The 17,821-nt window shown below is 39.2% G+C and overlaps 1 protein-coding gene across 2 annotated transcripts in view; it reads left to right on the top strand.

Moving 5' to 3' along the window:
• MYO1E (myosin IE) overlaps positions 1–17,821 on the top strand; it is a 235,689-nt gene that overhangs the window by 135,886 nt on the left and 81,982 nt on the right. For both annotated transcript variants that reach the window (XM_077472372.1, XM_077472371.1), the window contains exons 10-14: positions 5,171–5,367; positions 6,409–6,489; positions 6,578–6,664; positions 9,057–9,143; positions 10,292–10,459. In XM_077472372.1, coding sequence (XP_077328498.1) covers positions 5,171–5,367; positions 6,409–6,489; positions 6,578–6,664; positions 9,057–9,143; positions 10,292–10,459 — 620 coding nt within the window. The remainder of the gene's footprint in view (positions 1–5,170; positions 5,368–6,408; positions 6,490–6,577; positions 6,665–9,056; positions 9,144–10,291; positions 10,460–17,821) is intronic.

The raw sequence follows: 17,821 nt of genomic DNA, 5'->3' as shown, positions 1-17,821 counted from the left end.
CTCCAATCAGCCCTCAGAGCTCTTGGACAGTGTGTATCCGCAGCTCTCCGTCCTCTGCTTTTGTCTGAGTTTTACAAGGATGTATAGGAAAAGTGGCTGCAAACAAACAGGTACCACTTATGTAGGATGATTTGTTTCCTCTGTGTACCACCTGAGGATAGTCACGTCACTAGGTATAGGTAAGGGTTTACAACTACTTTAGGGCACTTGGTAAGGGGAGAAAAAAATCTTTGCAGCTGAATTGCATCTGCACATCTGCGTCCTCTTAAAGGGGTTGTAAACCCTTGTGTTTTTTACCTTTAATGCATCCTATGCATTAAGGTGAAAAAAAAATTGGCAGTGACTGGCCCCCCAGCCCTCCCATTTTACTTACCTGAGCCCTGGAATTTCCCATGCTGGAGATGCACACTTTCTCTGCCCGGGGTTCTCGGCTCTTGATTTGGATAGATTAATAGTAGAGCAGCCATTGGCTCCCGCTGCTGTCAATCAAATCCAATGACTCGGGCGCCAGGGCCAAGTCCTACATTCGGAATCTATGGACGCCGAATGCTGGAATCGGGAGCGTGCCCGCAAGGTAACCCTCCAGGACAGTGCTTCTCCTAGGGGGTTATACAATGAGGGGAGGAGCCGCCGAGGGACCCCAGAAGTCGAGGATCGGGGCCACTCTGTGCAAAACGAACTGCACAGTGGAGGCAAGTATGACAGAGAAAAAAATGGCCTGTTCTATTTCCTTATTAAATTATACTAGAAATTTAAATTTTTAGGCCTCGTTTACATACTATGGTGTACGCTCGTGCGAGGGCCATGTGTGCCCGCTTGGGGATGCACAAATGTTCCGTGCATCCCTGTGCAGGCATTTCCAATCATGTCAATTGTGATGCAGCGGCTTCATGGACACAGTTGACATCAATGGAACTGCCTGCCTGGGGATGCATTGAATACATGTGCATCCCTATGCTTTTGAACCTGGTCCTCACACAGGCATACGCTATGGTGTGCTCATGTGAACAAGGCCTTATACATAAAGGAACTTTTACCTGCATATTTCTAATTTGGTAATCTATTTTCCCTAGATGTCTTCATGAATAAAAGGCAATTTTGTTATTGGTAATGCTGTTGTGATAAGTTAAATTTGCTTCAGTATACAGCATATGCAAAGTGTGTTATGTGTCTCATTTTGCTGTTGGGTATTGGCATCGTCATGCCATCTGTAAAGACTGCTTTCATTTGCAAAGTTGTATTATATTAAATCAGGATAAATTCATCCCTGTTCTTTTTAAAATAATAACCTTTATTATGATAAAATCTGATATGCAGCTGCATTTTTGTATTTGCCCCATTCAATTAATAGCACATGTTTGATATGACATTATGCATGGTTATCAACCAAAAATATAATACATATGCGGTATGGATATCAATATTGTCTGAAATGTAGACCATAAATGTATTTATAGTAAATTAGGCGACCCCTGCTAATATAAAATGACTTTTTTGTTTGTGCCAAGATATTGTCTTATCTTCCAATAGCAGGCTTGATATCCATATGTGTAGCAGATATCCTGGTCTTGACTAATAAATCTGATCTGAAATTTCAAAGATGAGGAAGTATTAAGATATTCAGTTTTTTTTACTCTAATGTTCATGCTTCTACTTCACTATTTAAAGGGTCCTTAAATCAAAACCAGAAGTTCCCACACATGTAGAAACTATAAAGAAATGTCAAGGAAGAATGTGGGAAGTGCTTTACCTTGACCATTTTTCACAAAGAGCTTCTCATTTCTTTATAGATGAAGTAAATGGGACTAAGCCCAGGTTCACACTGAGCGGCGGGAATGAAGCTGTGCGAGTTCAGCTAAACTCGCACGATTTCACTCCCGCATATCGGTCCCGATTTCGGCTGCGATTTCAGACACATCTGTGCAGGTTTCTGCACAGATGTCAATGTAAATCTCAGCCTGAAATCTCACAAAGTAGTACAGAAATTTTTTGAAATTGGTGTCGCAAATGCAGTGCCGCACCGATTAGGATGGTGCCATTGGCAGCAATTGCTGCCGATTTGACATGTCAAATCGTACCAATGTGAACCAGGGCTAAAAAACAGAAATACTGTTTATAAATCAGAAAAAAATGATTTGTGCATTAACGTGTTACTAAACCTGCAACAGTAAAATCAGTCTGTATATGCAGCAAAGCATGCTTGTTATGCTCACTGTGGAACCTAAGGGGTTAATCCTGTACATTGTGTAAAAAGACTATTTGATCCTGACCTCTCTGATTCCCCCCCCCCTTCTTTTACTGTCCCCAATCCATCTGTTGATGAAACAGAGCCTTGGAGATGCTCTGCACATGCTCAGTTTGGTGTGTATTGCTAGAGAGGTGTTTTTTTTGTTTTTTTTCTGGGAGGGTGTATATTAGGGATATGCAATTAGCAGACCTCCAGATGTTGCAGAACTACAAGTCCCATCATGCCTCTGCCTCTGGTTGTCATGCTTGTGGCTGTCAGAATCGTGCTATGCCTCATGGAACTTGTAGTTCTGCAACAGCTGAAGATCCGCTAATTGCATGTCCTTGGTGTATATCATCAATACAGGGCCAATCGGCACTGTTCAGACAAAGTCAGGGGTCATGCAGCCTCATAGGACAGCCAAAGCAGAATGAAAACTCCTCCCACAAGCTTTAACCAGACACTGCTATATACTGTTGATGAGAAAAGGTATTTAGCAGTTTATATTTAAACAATAATAGCATTTCCGTATTCTGTGTACTGTGAGAGACCAGATATAGTGAATGCAAAGTCCTGGGTTCCAGTAACCATTTAGGTGCTTCTAAAACGTGTGTGTCTGTGGTGTGTGTGTATATGTGTGTATGTGTATATATATATATATATATATATATATATATATATATATATATATATATATATATAATATAATGTGTAAATATATGTAAATATATAAAATGTATATGTATCTTGGCCATTTTAAATCTGTACCTACCATCCATTGCAGCATACAGTTTTATAGGTATACTTTAATGAAGATATGTTGGTAGGGCACTGGATCAAAATTTTTGCAGGCATTTATATCTTTTCATATTTGAGTTAAGAGGTTGTTCTTTATTGTGGTTAGAAGGCCTAAACATTTTTTCCAGTAAAGGAGAAGTACAGCCGAAACTCATTTGGCTGCACTTCTGTGGTCTGCTCTGCACTCCCGTGACCTGTTTTCAGCAGACACCGGGCTGAAGCCCACTGTCAGCTGATGTCACAGAGACGGCTGAGGCTCGGGAAGGATCACGGCTATATGGTCGGGATCTGCCCACATGTCTGGAACTGCATCGGTTAACAAAGTATTATGAAAGAAATTTAGCATAACTATTGTAAAAAAAAAAATTATATAATATTCTCAAATAAAAAAATAGGGTAGAGAAGAAACATTTCATTCTGCTTGAATTTCTTGTTTTATTGGACCTTTTTTAGCCTTCAGTCCAGCCATTCTCAACTAGGGTTCTGTGGAACCCTGGGTTTCCGCCAGAGGTTGCTAGGGGTTCCATGAGCTGTGGCTGATGAACCACCTTTTTGATGGTGACTACAGAGTTCAAGGTTCAGCATCACTTAGCAAAGCCAATAGCATGACACAAAATATATTTTTAGCTGTCTTTTAAGGGTGGCATTCTGAGCACCATTTTAAAGGGGAACATTCTTCCTATTGGCCACCAGTATAAGGGGCATTGTTCTATTGATCCCTGATGAATGGTTTTAGTAAGGGTTCGTCGAGACTTGAAAATTATTTTTGGGGTTCCTCTAGGGTTAAAAGGTTGAGAGCCTGCTTTAGTCATCGAGATTAGGGATCGGGGATATCATGTTCATAATGGACTGATTTACAGGAAGTGTATGTGAATTGTATCTGCTTGGATGACTCACTAGTGGTCAGCTTTCTAGCTTTCCATTATCCTCTACCCATTATTAATGAATTGAAACCAAATATAGTCTTTTAAAAGCTGATATCTCACCTATATAATGAAAGCAAGGCAAGTAGAGAGCTAATTGTCCATTTACTATTGAAAAAGGCATGTAGATGTCATGCCTGCCCCATCATACTTTTATAAGGGTAATTGGCCCATTTAATAGTTCTAAGTGCAGTAACGTGGCATCAAATCTCAAATCTGCTTCCAAGGGTCAGATTGATAAAAAGGGCTTTGTATACAGTATTGCACAGTAGACTTTTTGTAAATAAGGTCAGCTTTGTTAATGCAAATACTTCCTCAAACTATTTATCCAAAATGAAATTAAGTATTTGAAAAACAGTTGGTAAATTCAGCAATGAGATTCAAATTTTCGGCTTTTGGTGAAAATGTGGCAATCAAACGTTTGCCACACAATTTTCTTTGCCAGTTGTCTTCATTGTACTCCATTGTTGTGTTGCAACATTAGCAGTAATGTGGCCTGCAGATCTATAAAGACAATGATGCTATAGTCTGCTATTAATTGAGAAGAAAGGGCCAGGGGGAAGTAAAGTACTTTTTTTGCTCTTAAATTGTTTCCAGAATCCTAAAATGATTATGGCCTCTACAGTCTTGTTAAAAGGAAGTGTGTTTGAAGCTCATTTAAAAGGGGGGAAAAAAAGTATCATACAGAGGAAACATGTCCTCCTGCTTGTATAGAAATCTTAGGAGCTGTGTAATGTATTATAATAAAAAAATCTGTATTTCAGATGTGTGACCTCCAGTCAAATGTTAGAAATCCCTCTTTCTTGAGCTCCACAGCTGTTACAAACTTGTAAGAAACACAGTTGGAGGCACCTAAAAAATAAAATAAAATAAAAACATTTTGAAGTCTGAGCCCCTTCATTATAATCCTAGGTAGTTCTCCCCTCATTCTATTGTGAATGGAACATAGTTCAAGTAAAATGTGGACTAAAGTGCACCAGTATGCGAAACCTGAAGTTATATAAAAGTGGCAGGCGAGGGAAAATGACTTCAGCAATATTTTTTTAGTTTCTCAACCATTGACAAGTCCTATGTACTTGTTACAGGACGTGTGTGTGTGTGTGTGTGTGTGTGTGTGTGTGTATTTTTTCTCCTTTGTATATTGTCTGAACGGCACATGAATGGTTATACAGAAATGACGCGAATATTTGCCCTGGATTGTAAAGGTCTTTTTTGTTTACAGTTCTAGCATTCCCTACATTCCTCCTGGGGATAAATGAAAGTCGCTTAAAAGAGAAGTTGACGAGCAGACAGATGGATAGCAAGTGGGGTGGCAAGTCTGAGTCAATCAATGTGACTTTGAATGTGGAGCAGGCCTGCTATACTAGAGATGCTCTCGCCAAAGCACTTCATTCACGAGTCTTCGATTACTTGGTAGATGTAAGTCCTGACTCAGGAGATGTAACAATGACATTGCTTATAGATTTTCTTTCTTTTTTTTTCTTTTTTTTTTTTTTGTTTGGTCCTGTAAAATATAGTAGTCCTGATAACCTATAGTGTACAACTGTTTTATAATTGACTGCAAGAAGTAAATGTAGTTAGTATAGAAGTAAATATAGTTCACTTGCATGCCAGTGCCCACTTTAACTTGGTTTCTGCCAACTGGTGCTGGGATTAAAAGTGTTTTAGTGACTTCTGTTGATTTGCCAAAGTTTTCTTTGCTTATAAATTGCATCTGCCTTGAGTGTCTATGCAGCCTCATACATAAGATGATATATGATCTGTACGTCTGCCTGACTGATTGTCATACATAATAGATTGTAAGCATGCTTCCTGTCCATGTATTTCAGTGGCCTCTTGTAGCATTGAAGGATAAATCCACTTGTTTTAAAGTAGACCTCTACTTTAGGGGCTCTTTTTTTTCCCCCCCAATAATCCCACAAACCCCAACCCCCTTTACCTTTCTTAAGAGTGCCGTCCCTAGCTTCTACCTCAGTTCAGCACAGCCAATCATGAGTGTCATTCTGCCCATTTCCAGTTTACATCCCCAAGTGGGAAAAGCTCTAGTTTTGTTTTAATTAAACTAAGAGGTACATTTTAAGCTACTGTATAAAAAAATAAAAAAAATAATTGGAGTGCTTTACAAATGTGCGTTATACTGTGCTGGTAAAGTAAAGCCCATTCACATGACCTGTAGAACACTACAGCTACTACTTGTTAGTATGATTTTCTTTTTCTTAATACATTTAAGTGCAGCAATCCCCTTTTGATTATTTTATATATGGCCTATGGGATGGCCTGATTGCTTGCACCTTTATGCTATACCCATGTTGCACGTCACCCTGCACTTATGTATTTGTGTGTATATATATATATATATATATATATATATATATCTCATTTATATTAAAAAAGTAGGCAATAATGCTTGGGTTTTAGTTTTGTTTTGTTTTTTTACTTGTTTGCATGTTTATTTTTTAGTCCATCAACAAAGCCATGGAGAAGGATCATGAAGAATACAATATTGGTGTTCTTGATATTTACGGCTTTGAGATTTTTCAGGTAAGTTGCACTTTAGGATTGTAGCTCCAATGGTATAAAGAAGTTATCTGAATAACACATGTATTTGTTTTGTTTTTTTGTTTTTCAGAAAAATGGTTTTGAGCAGTTCTGCATCAATTTTGTGAATGAAAAATTGCAACAAATATTTATAGAATTGACACTAAAAGCAGAACAGGTAAATCAACTGACCTAACCCTGTAGCGTTATAGAAGGTTAGCGCAATATCCGTGATGAGAGCTAGTGTTAAAAGCATAGGCTTTCTGAGGTTTACGGGAGCTTGGCATATGCAATGCTTAAGCTAGGAAGGCAAATGGTTTTCTATGGCTTTTCCCAGTGCCCCATCTCTGCATTAGTGGTCCAGCTGGGCTCCTGTGCATCCAACATATTACGATCAACATTACAACTAAAAAAGTGCAAAATATCTTTCACTGGTCATAATACAGTAAACTCACTTGTGATTGTTTTAGGCTGCCTTGCATTTTATATCGTAATTGCTCTTTGTGTTAGTGCTGGAAACCTATTTTTACAAGCATTACAAATATAAAAGAATATAAATACATTTGAAGCCAAAGGCTTATAAAAAAACAGTTTGTCTCGCGATTTACTGTTTATTGCCAAAGGCAAGAAAACTATACCATAGTTTAAAATAATACATCATACTTTGTTACATTTTGAGAAACCTGTTGATAGCAGCAAGGAATCTCCTTTGAATATTTTATCACCTCTATAAATGGTTACAAAAAAATATCCTCTATATTATAGTATAATTTCACTGTTAGGCCTCATGCACACTGGGCATTTTTGACGCCATTTTGAGGGGCATCAGGCATTTTTTCTTTTTTAGTGCCTCTAAATTCCCCTGTAGGTTATCCTATGTGTTCATGGATACATAGCAAACATATATACAGTTCCTATTAGCGCTACAAACTATTAGTCATGTGCATTGGCATGTACAACCTGAAAAATATAACGTAAACTAAGTTCCAGTGCGGCTACCAACCACTGGAAAAATGGATATCGGGATACAGAAAATAAAATGCAGCAACGATGGAAATCGCATGAAAATTCATTATGTTACTTAACAGTCAAATCTAAAAAGCTGCAGCAACAGTCAATATTAGTATAAATACTTGTAGATGGTTGCAAAGCAGTCATAAAAGCATATAGCTAAATAAAATACTGGCATAAATAATAAACTATACCACTGCTAAGTCCAGATGAGAGGGGTTTAACCTCAACCAATCGGCTTCAGGCTGGACCTTGGAGAGGGCTGTCACAACTCTAAATAGATGGTAAGAAAATCCCAGTATTACAGGGGGGAAGATGGTATCTCACATCTTGTAGCTGCCAGCCTACAAACACACGTGCAGACACGGTAAGGAAGATCCTCAGATGGGCACAGCAAGCCCTACCGTGGAATGTGGGATGCCGCTCCTATGAGGATGCTGTGTAGCTGAGCTGAGCTGTGCGAAGACTAGACAGAGACAACCACAAGGGGGAAGGAAGCCAAAAGAGCCGAGCAGGCAGACTAGGAGCTGGACGCACTACGTGACGTAAGCGTTACCACGGAAAGAAAGGGAAGCCAGAAACAGGAACTCCTCAGTAATCAGCAGTGGAACATCGTAAGCTCAGGGGAAGCCGTGACTACATGTTTCACGCTTCAGCGCTTTATCAAAGACTTGTACCCACCCAGAACCTTATCCAAGGATGCAGCCTGGCAGGCCAGAAAAGGGGGGGGGGGTGGCAAGCACACGCCTCCTGAACTATACCAGGCCCCCAGATTCTGCCCCCATCTGTATAAGTGCATATGACCTACTCATTCACAATAAAAGTGTGCACAAGTGAGTAAAAACACAACAGTTTTTAACAAGTCTTTTTTTTGAAGATTTATTTATTTATTTTTAAACTGTGGCCGTCAACCTGAACAATAAAAACATGCACTGGGCGATGACAATGACACAGCGTACACCAAGGGACAATTTTTATTTATTTTTTTACCAAAGGACTTGTCAAAATGTTGTGTTTTTTACTCACTTTTGCACACTTTTTTGTGAATGAGTCGGGGGAATCATTCAGTTAGGAGGGGGGGGTACAGGATCTGTGGGCCCCTTGTTAAATGGGGATTTCAGATTTTGAGAAGTCCTCGCACCCTCATAGCCACCGGGGACACATATGGGGACAAGGTGCCTTGAAGGGAGCTCCTCATGCCAAGTAAAAAAAAAAATTGCCATTGGGTTCCCCTTTAAAAATCCATACCAGACCTGAAAGGGTCCATCCGTAACAGCTACTATTCACTGGTTGTTAGGTTTGCCGGCGGCTCCACTCCTTAATGCTAATGCTCCTAAATGCTCCTAAAGCTTGCAAAAATGCTAAATATTATTCGCTTTCTTATCCAGTTTATTTTTTATTTTTTTATCAGTTTTTAGCTTCCAGTGTTCATTGGGCCTTATGTTGTGGGACTTATGGCTGCCACAGGTTGGCCAGAATAAGATCTACATTTTTTGGCTATTTGCATTGCAGCAATATATTGTACACATTTTTACATTTTTCTGTACTTTGAATTTCAGGAAGAATATGTTCAGGAAGGCATTCGATGGACCCCAATAGAATACTTCAACAATAAGATTGTGTGTGACCTTATTGAGAATAAAGTGGTAAGTGTTGGAAGTATGATATACCTATTCATCATTTCTCAAAGTGAGGTCTAGTTATGTTCTCTTAATCTGCGTTTTATGTAATCGCTCTTCCACGTTTTATGTCACTCGTTTTTAAAGTAATGTATAGTGATTTTTTATATATATTTACGTATTAAATTCATGCACACACATGAATCAGTCAGAGTGGTCATAACTAAAGATCGGGTATCGCTTATCAAATGTCGTTTCACCAGTGTCTCAATTAGATATCCACTAATATTATCACTAGGTGGACATGGATCTAGGAGACTTGTTGTGCGGTCTGTTTAGATAACCCATATTATTATTATGTCATGTATTAAATGTTTATTTTAAATAATGAAGGTAATATAGACCTGTTTAAAAATATATAATCGTAAAATACATTCCATTTTGTCCTAAACAATTAATTTCATTTTTTACATATTCCATGAATTGGTGGTCTTTATTTTTTGCTTACTAATATTTAACACCATAAAGTACTGTAGAGTCTTTCTAGAGCAAAGTATTGACAGTCTCATTCTATTGCATAATTGAAACTAAGAATGTTCCTTAGATTATGCAAAGCTATTCAAATCATACTTGTATTTCCTGTGACTAACTGTATATCCAGAAACTGTTTGTTAGAAAGCCATTTATTCCATACTGCATTTAGGGGTTTCATACTTGTTGGCTATCAGTGCGGTGTATGAAAACCATGGCTATGGCATTGGAGACTAACCTTTAACAATATATAGTGAAACACAATTTAAAGCTAGTTCCATCAGCTTTTTCAGTTTGTCACTCAAGTCAACCTAGCCATTGATACCTGAAATACAGCAGAACATAATGTAGACTAATATGCCATCTACTTATCTAGTGCTGTCCTTATGTCTAGATCTGCCATAGCCCCCCCAAGAAATGGATTTGCTACAGTGGTGGGTGGCACATTAAGATTTATGGAAATGGTTCTGTTTAGGTCATTGATGGGACACTCATCTGTACAGAGATGTTGCCTCTTTTGCACATAAGAAGGGCAGATATGTACTATATATCTTCAATTATGAAGTATTGGTGGTTCTGTATAATAGTTGACTGTCAGTATAACTATGTTTTGTTGATCTTGTATCACTTTTTTTACTTTCCAGAACCCACCAGGCATAATGAGTATTTTGGATGATGTATGTGCCACCATGCATGCTGTGGGAGAAGGGGCTGATCAGACGCTTTTGCAAAAACTCCAGATGGCTGTGGGCACCCATGATCATTTTAATAGTTGGAACCAGGGCTTTATTGTTCACCATTATGCTGGAAAGGTAAGCTTGAATTATCTGCATGCGTTGGCAAAAATATTTGCCAGGAGGGTTCAGCCTAATCAGAAATCATTATGGTCTGAGTTTTATTTTAACAATTCGATTCAAACATGATACTCAAAGATTAATTGCTTGTTGAGGTGCAGGCTATTGGCCTTGCATCGGTCTGAAAGATGTCAGGGGCATCTGACCACCAGAGCATGTGGGAGAGGAGGCTGGTCTTGCAGTGCGGAGGGGCCTGCAGTTACATAGCATCAAGAATTGAGAGCTGCTTTTTTCTGGTTCCCTAAACATAAATGAGCATTTAAAGGAGAGGTTTGACCAAAGCTTTTTTGGTTATACTCCTCTGTGGGTCACAGGAGTGTAGTCAGTTCTGGACTCCTGTTACCTGTTTTCATCTGAAAGCTGGCTAATACCCGCTGTCAGCTGACGTCACATAGCCGGTCTAGGCTCCGAAAAAATCCCGACTATATGGTTGGGATCCATCCAGAAGACTGAACTGACAGTGGTCTCAGCCTCTCAGTGAGATGCTTAGAGCCTGAGGCCGCGTACACACGGGCGGACTGTTCGCCCAACTTTGTCCGCTGAACAGTGTTTGGGCGGACAGTCCGCTCGTGTGTGGGCTTTCAGCGGACAGTTTCAGCGGACAGTTTGACGGACAAGGTTTTTCGGAATTTCCGAAAAACTGTCCGCTGAAACCTTGTTTCAGCGAACAGTCCGCTCGTGTGTAGGCTTGTTCGTCAAACAAAGTTCCGCGCATGCTCAGAAAGGATTTTCACGCCGAAAGTTATAATGCAGTGTATAGGACGTCGTATTTTTCGTCCCGTCATACGTGCCGTTCACGTCATCGCGCGCGGTTTCAGCAAACTGTTCGTCCGTCGTGTGTGGCCATGTCCGTCCATGCTAATTTTGAGTGGACTGTTTGCCGAAACTGTTTGACGGACAAAGTTGGGCGAACAGTCCCCGCGTGTGTACGCGGCCTGAGTCAACCCCTTCCACACCCTACACAACCCAGCTCTCTAGTGAGTGCTGGAGTTGCAGAGCAGAGAGCCAATGACTGACCTTCACCAGCTCTCTGCTGGCTGAGGACCAAGAGCTGAGCAATCAGTGATGTTGTACCACTCAATTCGCAGCCTTTGAAGCGACGAGGGGCAGCTGCAGCCATCTAGGTGAATATGATTTTTTTTTTTCTTTGCGATTCCCATTGTTCCTACTCTTCCCATTCTTCTCATTAAAAGTCACAAGAAAACAAAAGTTGGTCTTTAAACAGTTTGTTTGGACCAAACTGGTCCCAATGAACTATTTGCTTCACTAACACGAGTCCACTGGGAGGGCTGTCTAAACTGTAGCATCAGCAACATACAGTATACAGGGCTGTGTTCTGGCAGCAGGGTGGGGACCTCCTCTCCCGTTCTCGGAACAATATCTATTCGAGCTGAGTGCTGCTCAGCCATTCACAGGAAACCTTATATATCATCAATGAAGGCAAAAAACATGTTCCAATATTAGGAAAAATTGTTTCAGAACTGCTAAATTTCAAGGTTAATCAAAATTAGATCTCCTATTTCTGAAAGTTCTTTCTATGGTGACTATTTTTAAAAGTGTCAGTGAATCAGGTTACATGGGCTAGATATAATGTGGTGAATGTGGCACCCAGTAAATGTTGGCAGAGGTTTAAGTGGTTGTAAAGTCACATAAGTTACTTATATCCTCTCTGTTTTAGTAAGAATATTGTGCAGTGAGGTTTTTTTTTTTTTTTTTTCCAATTGTAAACTTAAATACCTTCATGTGACCCCCCCCCCCCCCTCCTGCTCTCCTTTCCCGATTTAAGAAAAGCAGCAGGAGGGGCTGAGATTCCCCTCTGATGCCAGCCAGCATGTGCAAGAAGGTATTTAGGCATTATAATTTGAAAAAAAAAACTTGTTTGTATTATTCAGCGTTATCATCATCCCATGCAATCTCATGTGGACGATATGGTCTCATTTCCGATATTCCTCTGAGTTTGTTGCCTTAGTTGCAGTCAAGGTCTGAGATTTCAGGTGTTTCCAGGAGCCTCCCATGGGTACTATTTGTTTTCTGTGATGGATGGTTGCATTACCTACCTAATCCGATGATGTTGCCAACATTTCCTGAAATGCCTTAGAGGTGTTTACTTCTGTCTTCTGTCTACCGTGTACACTGAGTTTTTTCCAATGGTCACTTTCCTGTACTCAATTAATTGATATTCTACATTTTACTGAATTATGTCTTCACAGCTATGTCTTTTAGATTGAGATTATTTCTACCTATGGTTACGTTTGTACCTATGCGCCCTGTTTGATTTGATATATTAGAATTGGAGACCTTTTTGTGTTATTTTATTTTTTTTTTTTTTCTACCTAATTTTTACAGTTTGAAAATTCCTAATAAAAAAAAAAATCAACATAATTAAGAAGAAAAACTGACATACTGTACTGAATATCTTGCTAAAACAGAGGATACAAGTAATTGTGTTATGTATTAACAGGCAGGAGGAAAGGGGAGGGGTGATACACATAGAGAGACATAGGAACAGGCTGGATTAACCAGGTATTTTAGAACATAGAAAGGGACAGATTACACTGCAAAAGCACTATGTTATTGATCATGCTTTAAAATAAACTTCTTCTTTTTTTTTTTTTTTTTTTTTTTTTTTTTTAGATTTGCAACCACTTTAAAATAATGTAGTGGCTTTTTCTTTAACATTGTACCAGTGCTCTCCATAGTGCTGAACATTGTTCCTTATTTCTCAATTCCAATTAACACTTCACCAGTTTTTTTTTTTTTTGTTTTTTTTTTCTTTGTTTTTCCTCCCGAGTTTTTTCATTTATTTTTTCCTGGAAAGCCATCCCAAAGTGCACAGTTTGTGTTTATGAACTGCATTAATCCACAATTAATCTGTGTAAAGTCTGCCTGGTGAGATTTTTTGCAGTGTCTTCATTTTTTGTACTGACATCCAGATCCTAATAAACCTGCCGCAGTGTTTATTTAATACTCCCTATGTGTATGCATTATGTTTAATTGCCCAAGAATGTGCTGACAGACATTTACACTTTGCCGTGTTTGCTCATTTCTTTAGACTCATGTTGTGGTCAACAGTAAAACTGGAAAGCAGATTTAATTTTATCAGCAGCATGGCCTCAAGTGAAAATTTCAAATCAAAGCAATCTGGGAATTTAATTAGCGCCAAGAAATGATTAATTAAAGCTCTGAATAGTTGTTCACATTCCTGGAAGTCATGGTGACACAGTGATTTAGAATGGTTCTTTACATACAGTTTACCTTTTTGTATCAAATGATTCTCTACTTTACAAAGCCAAGTATTCGCCATTTTAAACCAATGCTCATTGTGACATTGCAGTCATACCTAAAATAACAAACAGTAAATACTGTACATTGAGGCTAGGTTCACACTGCTGGGATGTCCGAGATTCGGATGTGTTTCGCACCGCACTGCAGTGCGAATCACATGCGATCTGTGCGATGCGATTTCAGCCATACAGATAGTATGGCTGAATTCGCATCACATCTGGCCCAAATTCGTACAGGACCCTTTTTTTGGTCCGCAGCAGAATCGGATCGCATGGGTGTTCACACCATGCGATCCGATTCCTGTCCGAGTTTGCAGATCGCACTACGATATGCGAACTGATTTGGAGGTGTCATTAACTTTTAACTGACACTCCCAGCAGTTCGCATAGGGCAGTGTGAACTGCCGCCGGGAGAAATGCGATGCGGGAACCCACAGTGGATTCGCAGCGTTCCCACATCGCAGCAGTGTGAACCTAGCCATAATGCTACAAATATAATTCAGTTCATTTTTTGTCATCTGCATATTAAATTGGCTGAATTCATCTTTGAAATGCATACATGCAATTGTCTTGCATGTGAATTAAGCTGCAATTCTATTAAGCCAGTCTTGTGATCCAGACACCCCTGCAGGACAACAAAATCTGATCAGTGACTTCACTTTTTTAATCTGCCGTTAAAGAGCAATATGTTTTTTGGATGGTCAGTTTTACGATAATCTGTTTTATGGATTTTAATATATATATATATATGTGTGTGTGTGTGTGTGTGTGTGTGTGTGTGTGTATATATATTGTGTGTGTAATTTTACCATATTTATACTTTACAAAAAAATAAAAAAAATGCATTGATCCCAAGAGAACTGCCGGTTAGCTAAACAGCCAAGCAATTTTCTTCTTTTAGGAAGACCGGCTTTTCTTGAGATCTCAAATGAATCTGTTGCATTAGGGTGTTAACCTTTTGTGTTATTTTCTATTTGAGCTACTGAGCTCTGCAAGCAGGCTTTTTTTCAGCTGGAGAAAAGGAACGTGCATGTGAAGCCCCCAGTTTCTGGCTGGATAAACAACTGTATTATCTTTGGATTGTAAGCTCTATTCAGCAGGGCCCTTTACAATTCACTACAAGAGGAATCATTGTAACTTTACTTCCACCCTCCATTAAAGCGCCGTGCAAAAAATTGTGCTTTATAAATCCTGTATAATCTTAATTTGCAACATTTCATAATTTCTTAAGTGAAAAGTATTTCTTAAAATGTTAGAACACATAGCTTGAAGCGAGGGATAGCTACAGCAATATTTTCTTGGGCTTAGATACATAGTTTTCAACGAAACATATTCATAATGTGTTGCATTGCAGCATGTAATGAATTATCCTCTTAGCAGTCGGTGCATATCAAATCACAAAGAAACACTGTGAGGTCTGCTCATATAGGCTAGAGGGAAGGGAGGAGTCACTGGAGCCAAGGTGCTTCCCTGTCCTTAGCCCTGTCACCTGCACATGCAGGATAGACCAGAAATGCCAGATTTTCTCTAGTTTTATTGATTTAGACATATAGCTACCTATGAACATCTCTTCCCCCCCCCCCCCCCCCCGTAAGTTTATTGAGGAATTGCACAGTACAATAACTATCAAATGTGAGCTAAAAAAGTACAGGTATGCAGTACTAATATACAATGTTTTAGCAGACCATCTCTGAGGGAATAAAATCCTGAAACATATACAGCAGTGGTAGTTAAAATTGGAAAGTTAGTGAGATAAGGCAGGGAAAGGGGTATTATGGAAAGGGATGGGGTGAAGATTCAGAGCTGAGTGGTCGTAAAAATGTTGGATAGTAATTTAGAAAACTGTGGTCTACTGCACATTTTAGTCCATTTTGTGTCAAATAATATTATCATCCTTAGTTAAAAGGATTTCTTTTCCTGGGTAGTTTTGAAGTTCCTTTTAAAGTCTCAAATAAAGGAACCAAGCCTTGCAACAAAAACCACTGCAAACTGTGTGCCAGAATTTTGATATCAGTAGGTAATTGGAAAATTGGCCAATACAACTCACAATATCGAGGGTCCTTGGCGGGTTTAATGAGTACAACAATTAATGCCCGTAAAGAGTGGAGAGCAGTTTGACCCGCTTCATTATATCTCGGTAAGTGCAGTGCCAGAATGGAGGAGTAACACTTTATAAAATTTAGCGTGTAGACCATCAACCCCAGGAACTCTACAAATAATAAATGGATATAGAATCAAGTAATTACTCTGTCATGAAAAGAGTCTAAGGTACTCACACTAGATGTTTTAACTATTCCCAGACATGGTTCAGCCCTTGGGCTAGTTGGTTTGTGTAGTTTGCTATGCCCTGGCATGGTTGAACGTACCATACCCAGGACTGCTTGCAAAAAAGTGGTCTGGTGCATGGTTCACTTGGAGTCCAGTACAGATCACTTTAGTGTGAGCACAAAGAACTCTTCATAGATCACGGAGCACAAAAACGGGGATCACTGTGGTCTGGCTGGCAGAGGTGATGATGTAAGCATGCCCATTAATTCTGCCATTTAAAGAGCAATGTGAGCACCAACCATGCCAAGCACAGAACTTGTCATGGATCCATGAGCATGGAGGCAATAAAATCTAAACATTGTGTAGCAGCTACAGGATCAGTCTGGTGGATGAGATTACACAACACACATCTTACTCCATGAACAGGTAGGCTCAGCCCCCCACATCTTCTGCATTTCACATGGTATGTTTCAGGTCAGTTCAAATGTACTCTGTATAACTATCTTGACAGCAGTTTTATCATAAGAGAAATGCAAAGGCAATCATTGATGCCATGCTGAACCACTAGCTTTAAAGGGTTAGCTCACCTTTACTGATAGATGGAGCTTTTTATTTTTTATTTTTGTTCTTCGGCCAGAGCGCTGAACAAAAAAAAAAAACAGAAAAAGAAAAAAAAAGAAAAAAATCTCTATCCACACAAGCGAGGTGATGATTCCTCACCAAGGTAGAGCTGATTACTATGCATTAGACTTTTCTGACACTGTAACATCTTCTGTATACTTTAGATACTTGAAGACTGGAAAGTACCATATTTCTATGACCATATTCACTTTATAAAATAACTGATGTCTTCTAATTGAATGGTGTCATTGTCTGACCTATAATGTTAGGAAGTAGGATTAAAAAGAAGTGTTGTTTTTTTTTATTTATTTTTTTGCTATTCTTGTCTGACAATGCCGTTTTTTATTTGTTTAGTCCCAACCTGCATCCTTTTGGTTCTACAATGTTAAAAGCTTTTTAAAGCTATAGTTGGTAATATAAAACAGTTCAGAATTTATCTAAAAAAAGTCAATCGGTCCCTTTTTGTTGTCCTAATTTTATTTAGCAGTGTTCATATGCAGATTGTCAGTGAGTGGACTTGAACCTCGAGTGCAGTTTAAAGCAAATCCAGGCACACATCCCTGAAAAGTTAGTTTGTGTATGTATATATATATATATATATATATATATATATATACTCAAAAAAGTGAGTACACCCCTCGCATTTTTGTAAATATTTTATTCTTATCTTTTCATGTGACAACACTGAAGAAATGACACTTTGCTATGATGTAAAGTAGTGAGTGTACAGCTTGTAGAACTGTGTAAATTTGCTGTCCCCTCAAAATAACTCAACACACAGCCATTAATGTCTAAACCGCTGGCAACAAAAGTGAGTACACCCCTAAGTGAAAATGTCCAAATTGGGCCCAAAGGGGCAATATTTTGTGTGGCCACCATTATTTTTCAGCACTGCCTTAACCCTCTTGGGCATGGAGTTCACCAGAGCTTCACAAGTTGCCACTGGAGTGCTCTTCCACTCTTCCATGATGACCTCACTGAGCTGGTGGATGTTGGAGACCTTTCGCTCCTCCACCTTCCATTTGAGGATGCCCCACAAATGCTCAATAGGGTTTAGGTCTGGAGACATGTTTGGCCAGTCCATCACCTTTACCCTCAGCTCTGGTCTTGGTGGTGTGTTTGGGGGCATTATTATGTTGTAATACTG

Source organism: Lithobates pipiens, unplaced genomic scaffold (genome assembly GCF_037356315.1).
Source record: "Lithobates pipiens isolate NorthernLeopardFrog02 unplaced genomic scaffold, aLitPip1_a1.2 Scaffold_8, whole genome shotgun sequence".
Classification (NCBI taxonomy): Eukaryota; Metazoa; Chordata; class Amphibia; order Anura; family Ranidae; genus Lithobates; species Lithobates pipiens.
This window is presented reverse-complemented; position numbering and strand designations above follow the sequence as displayed.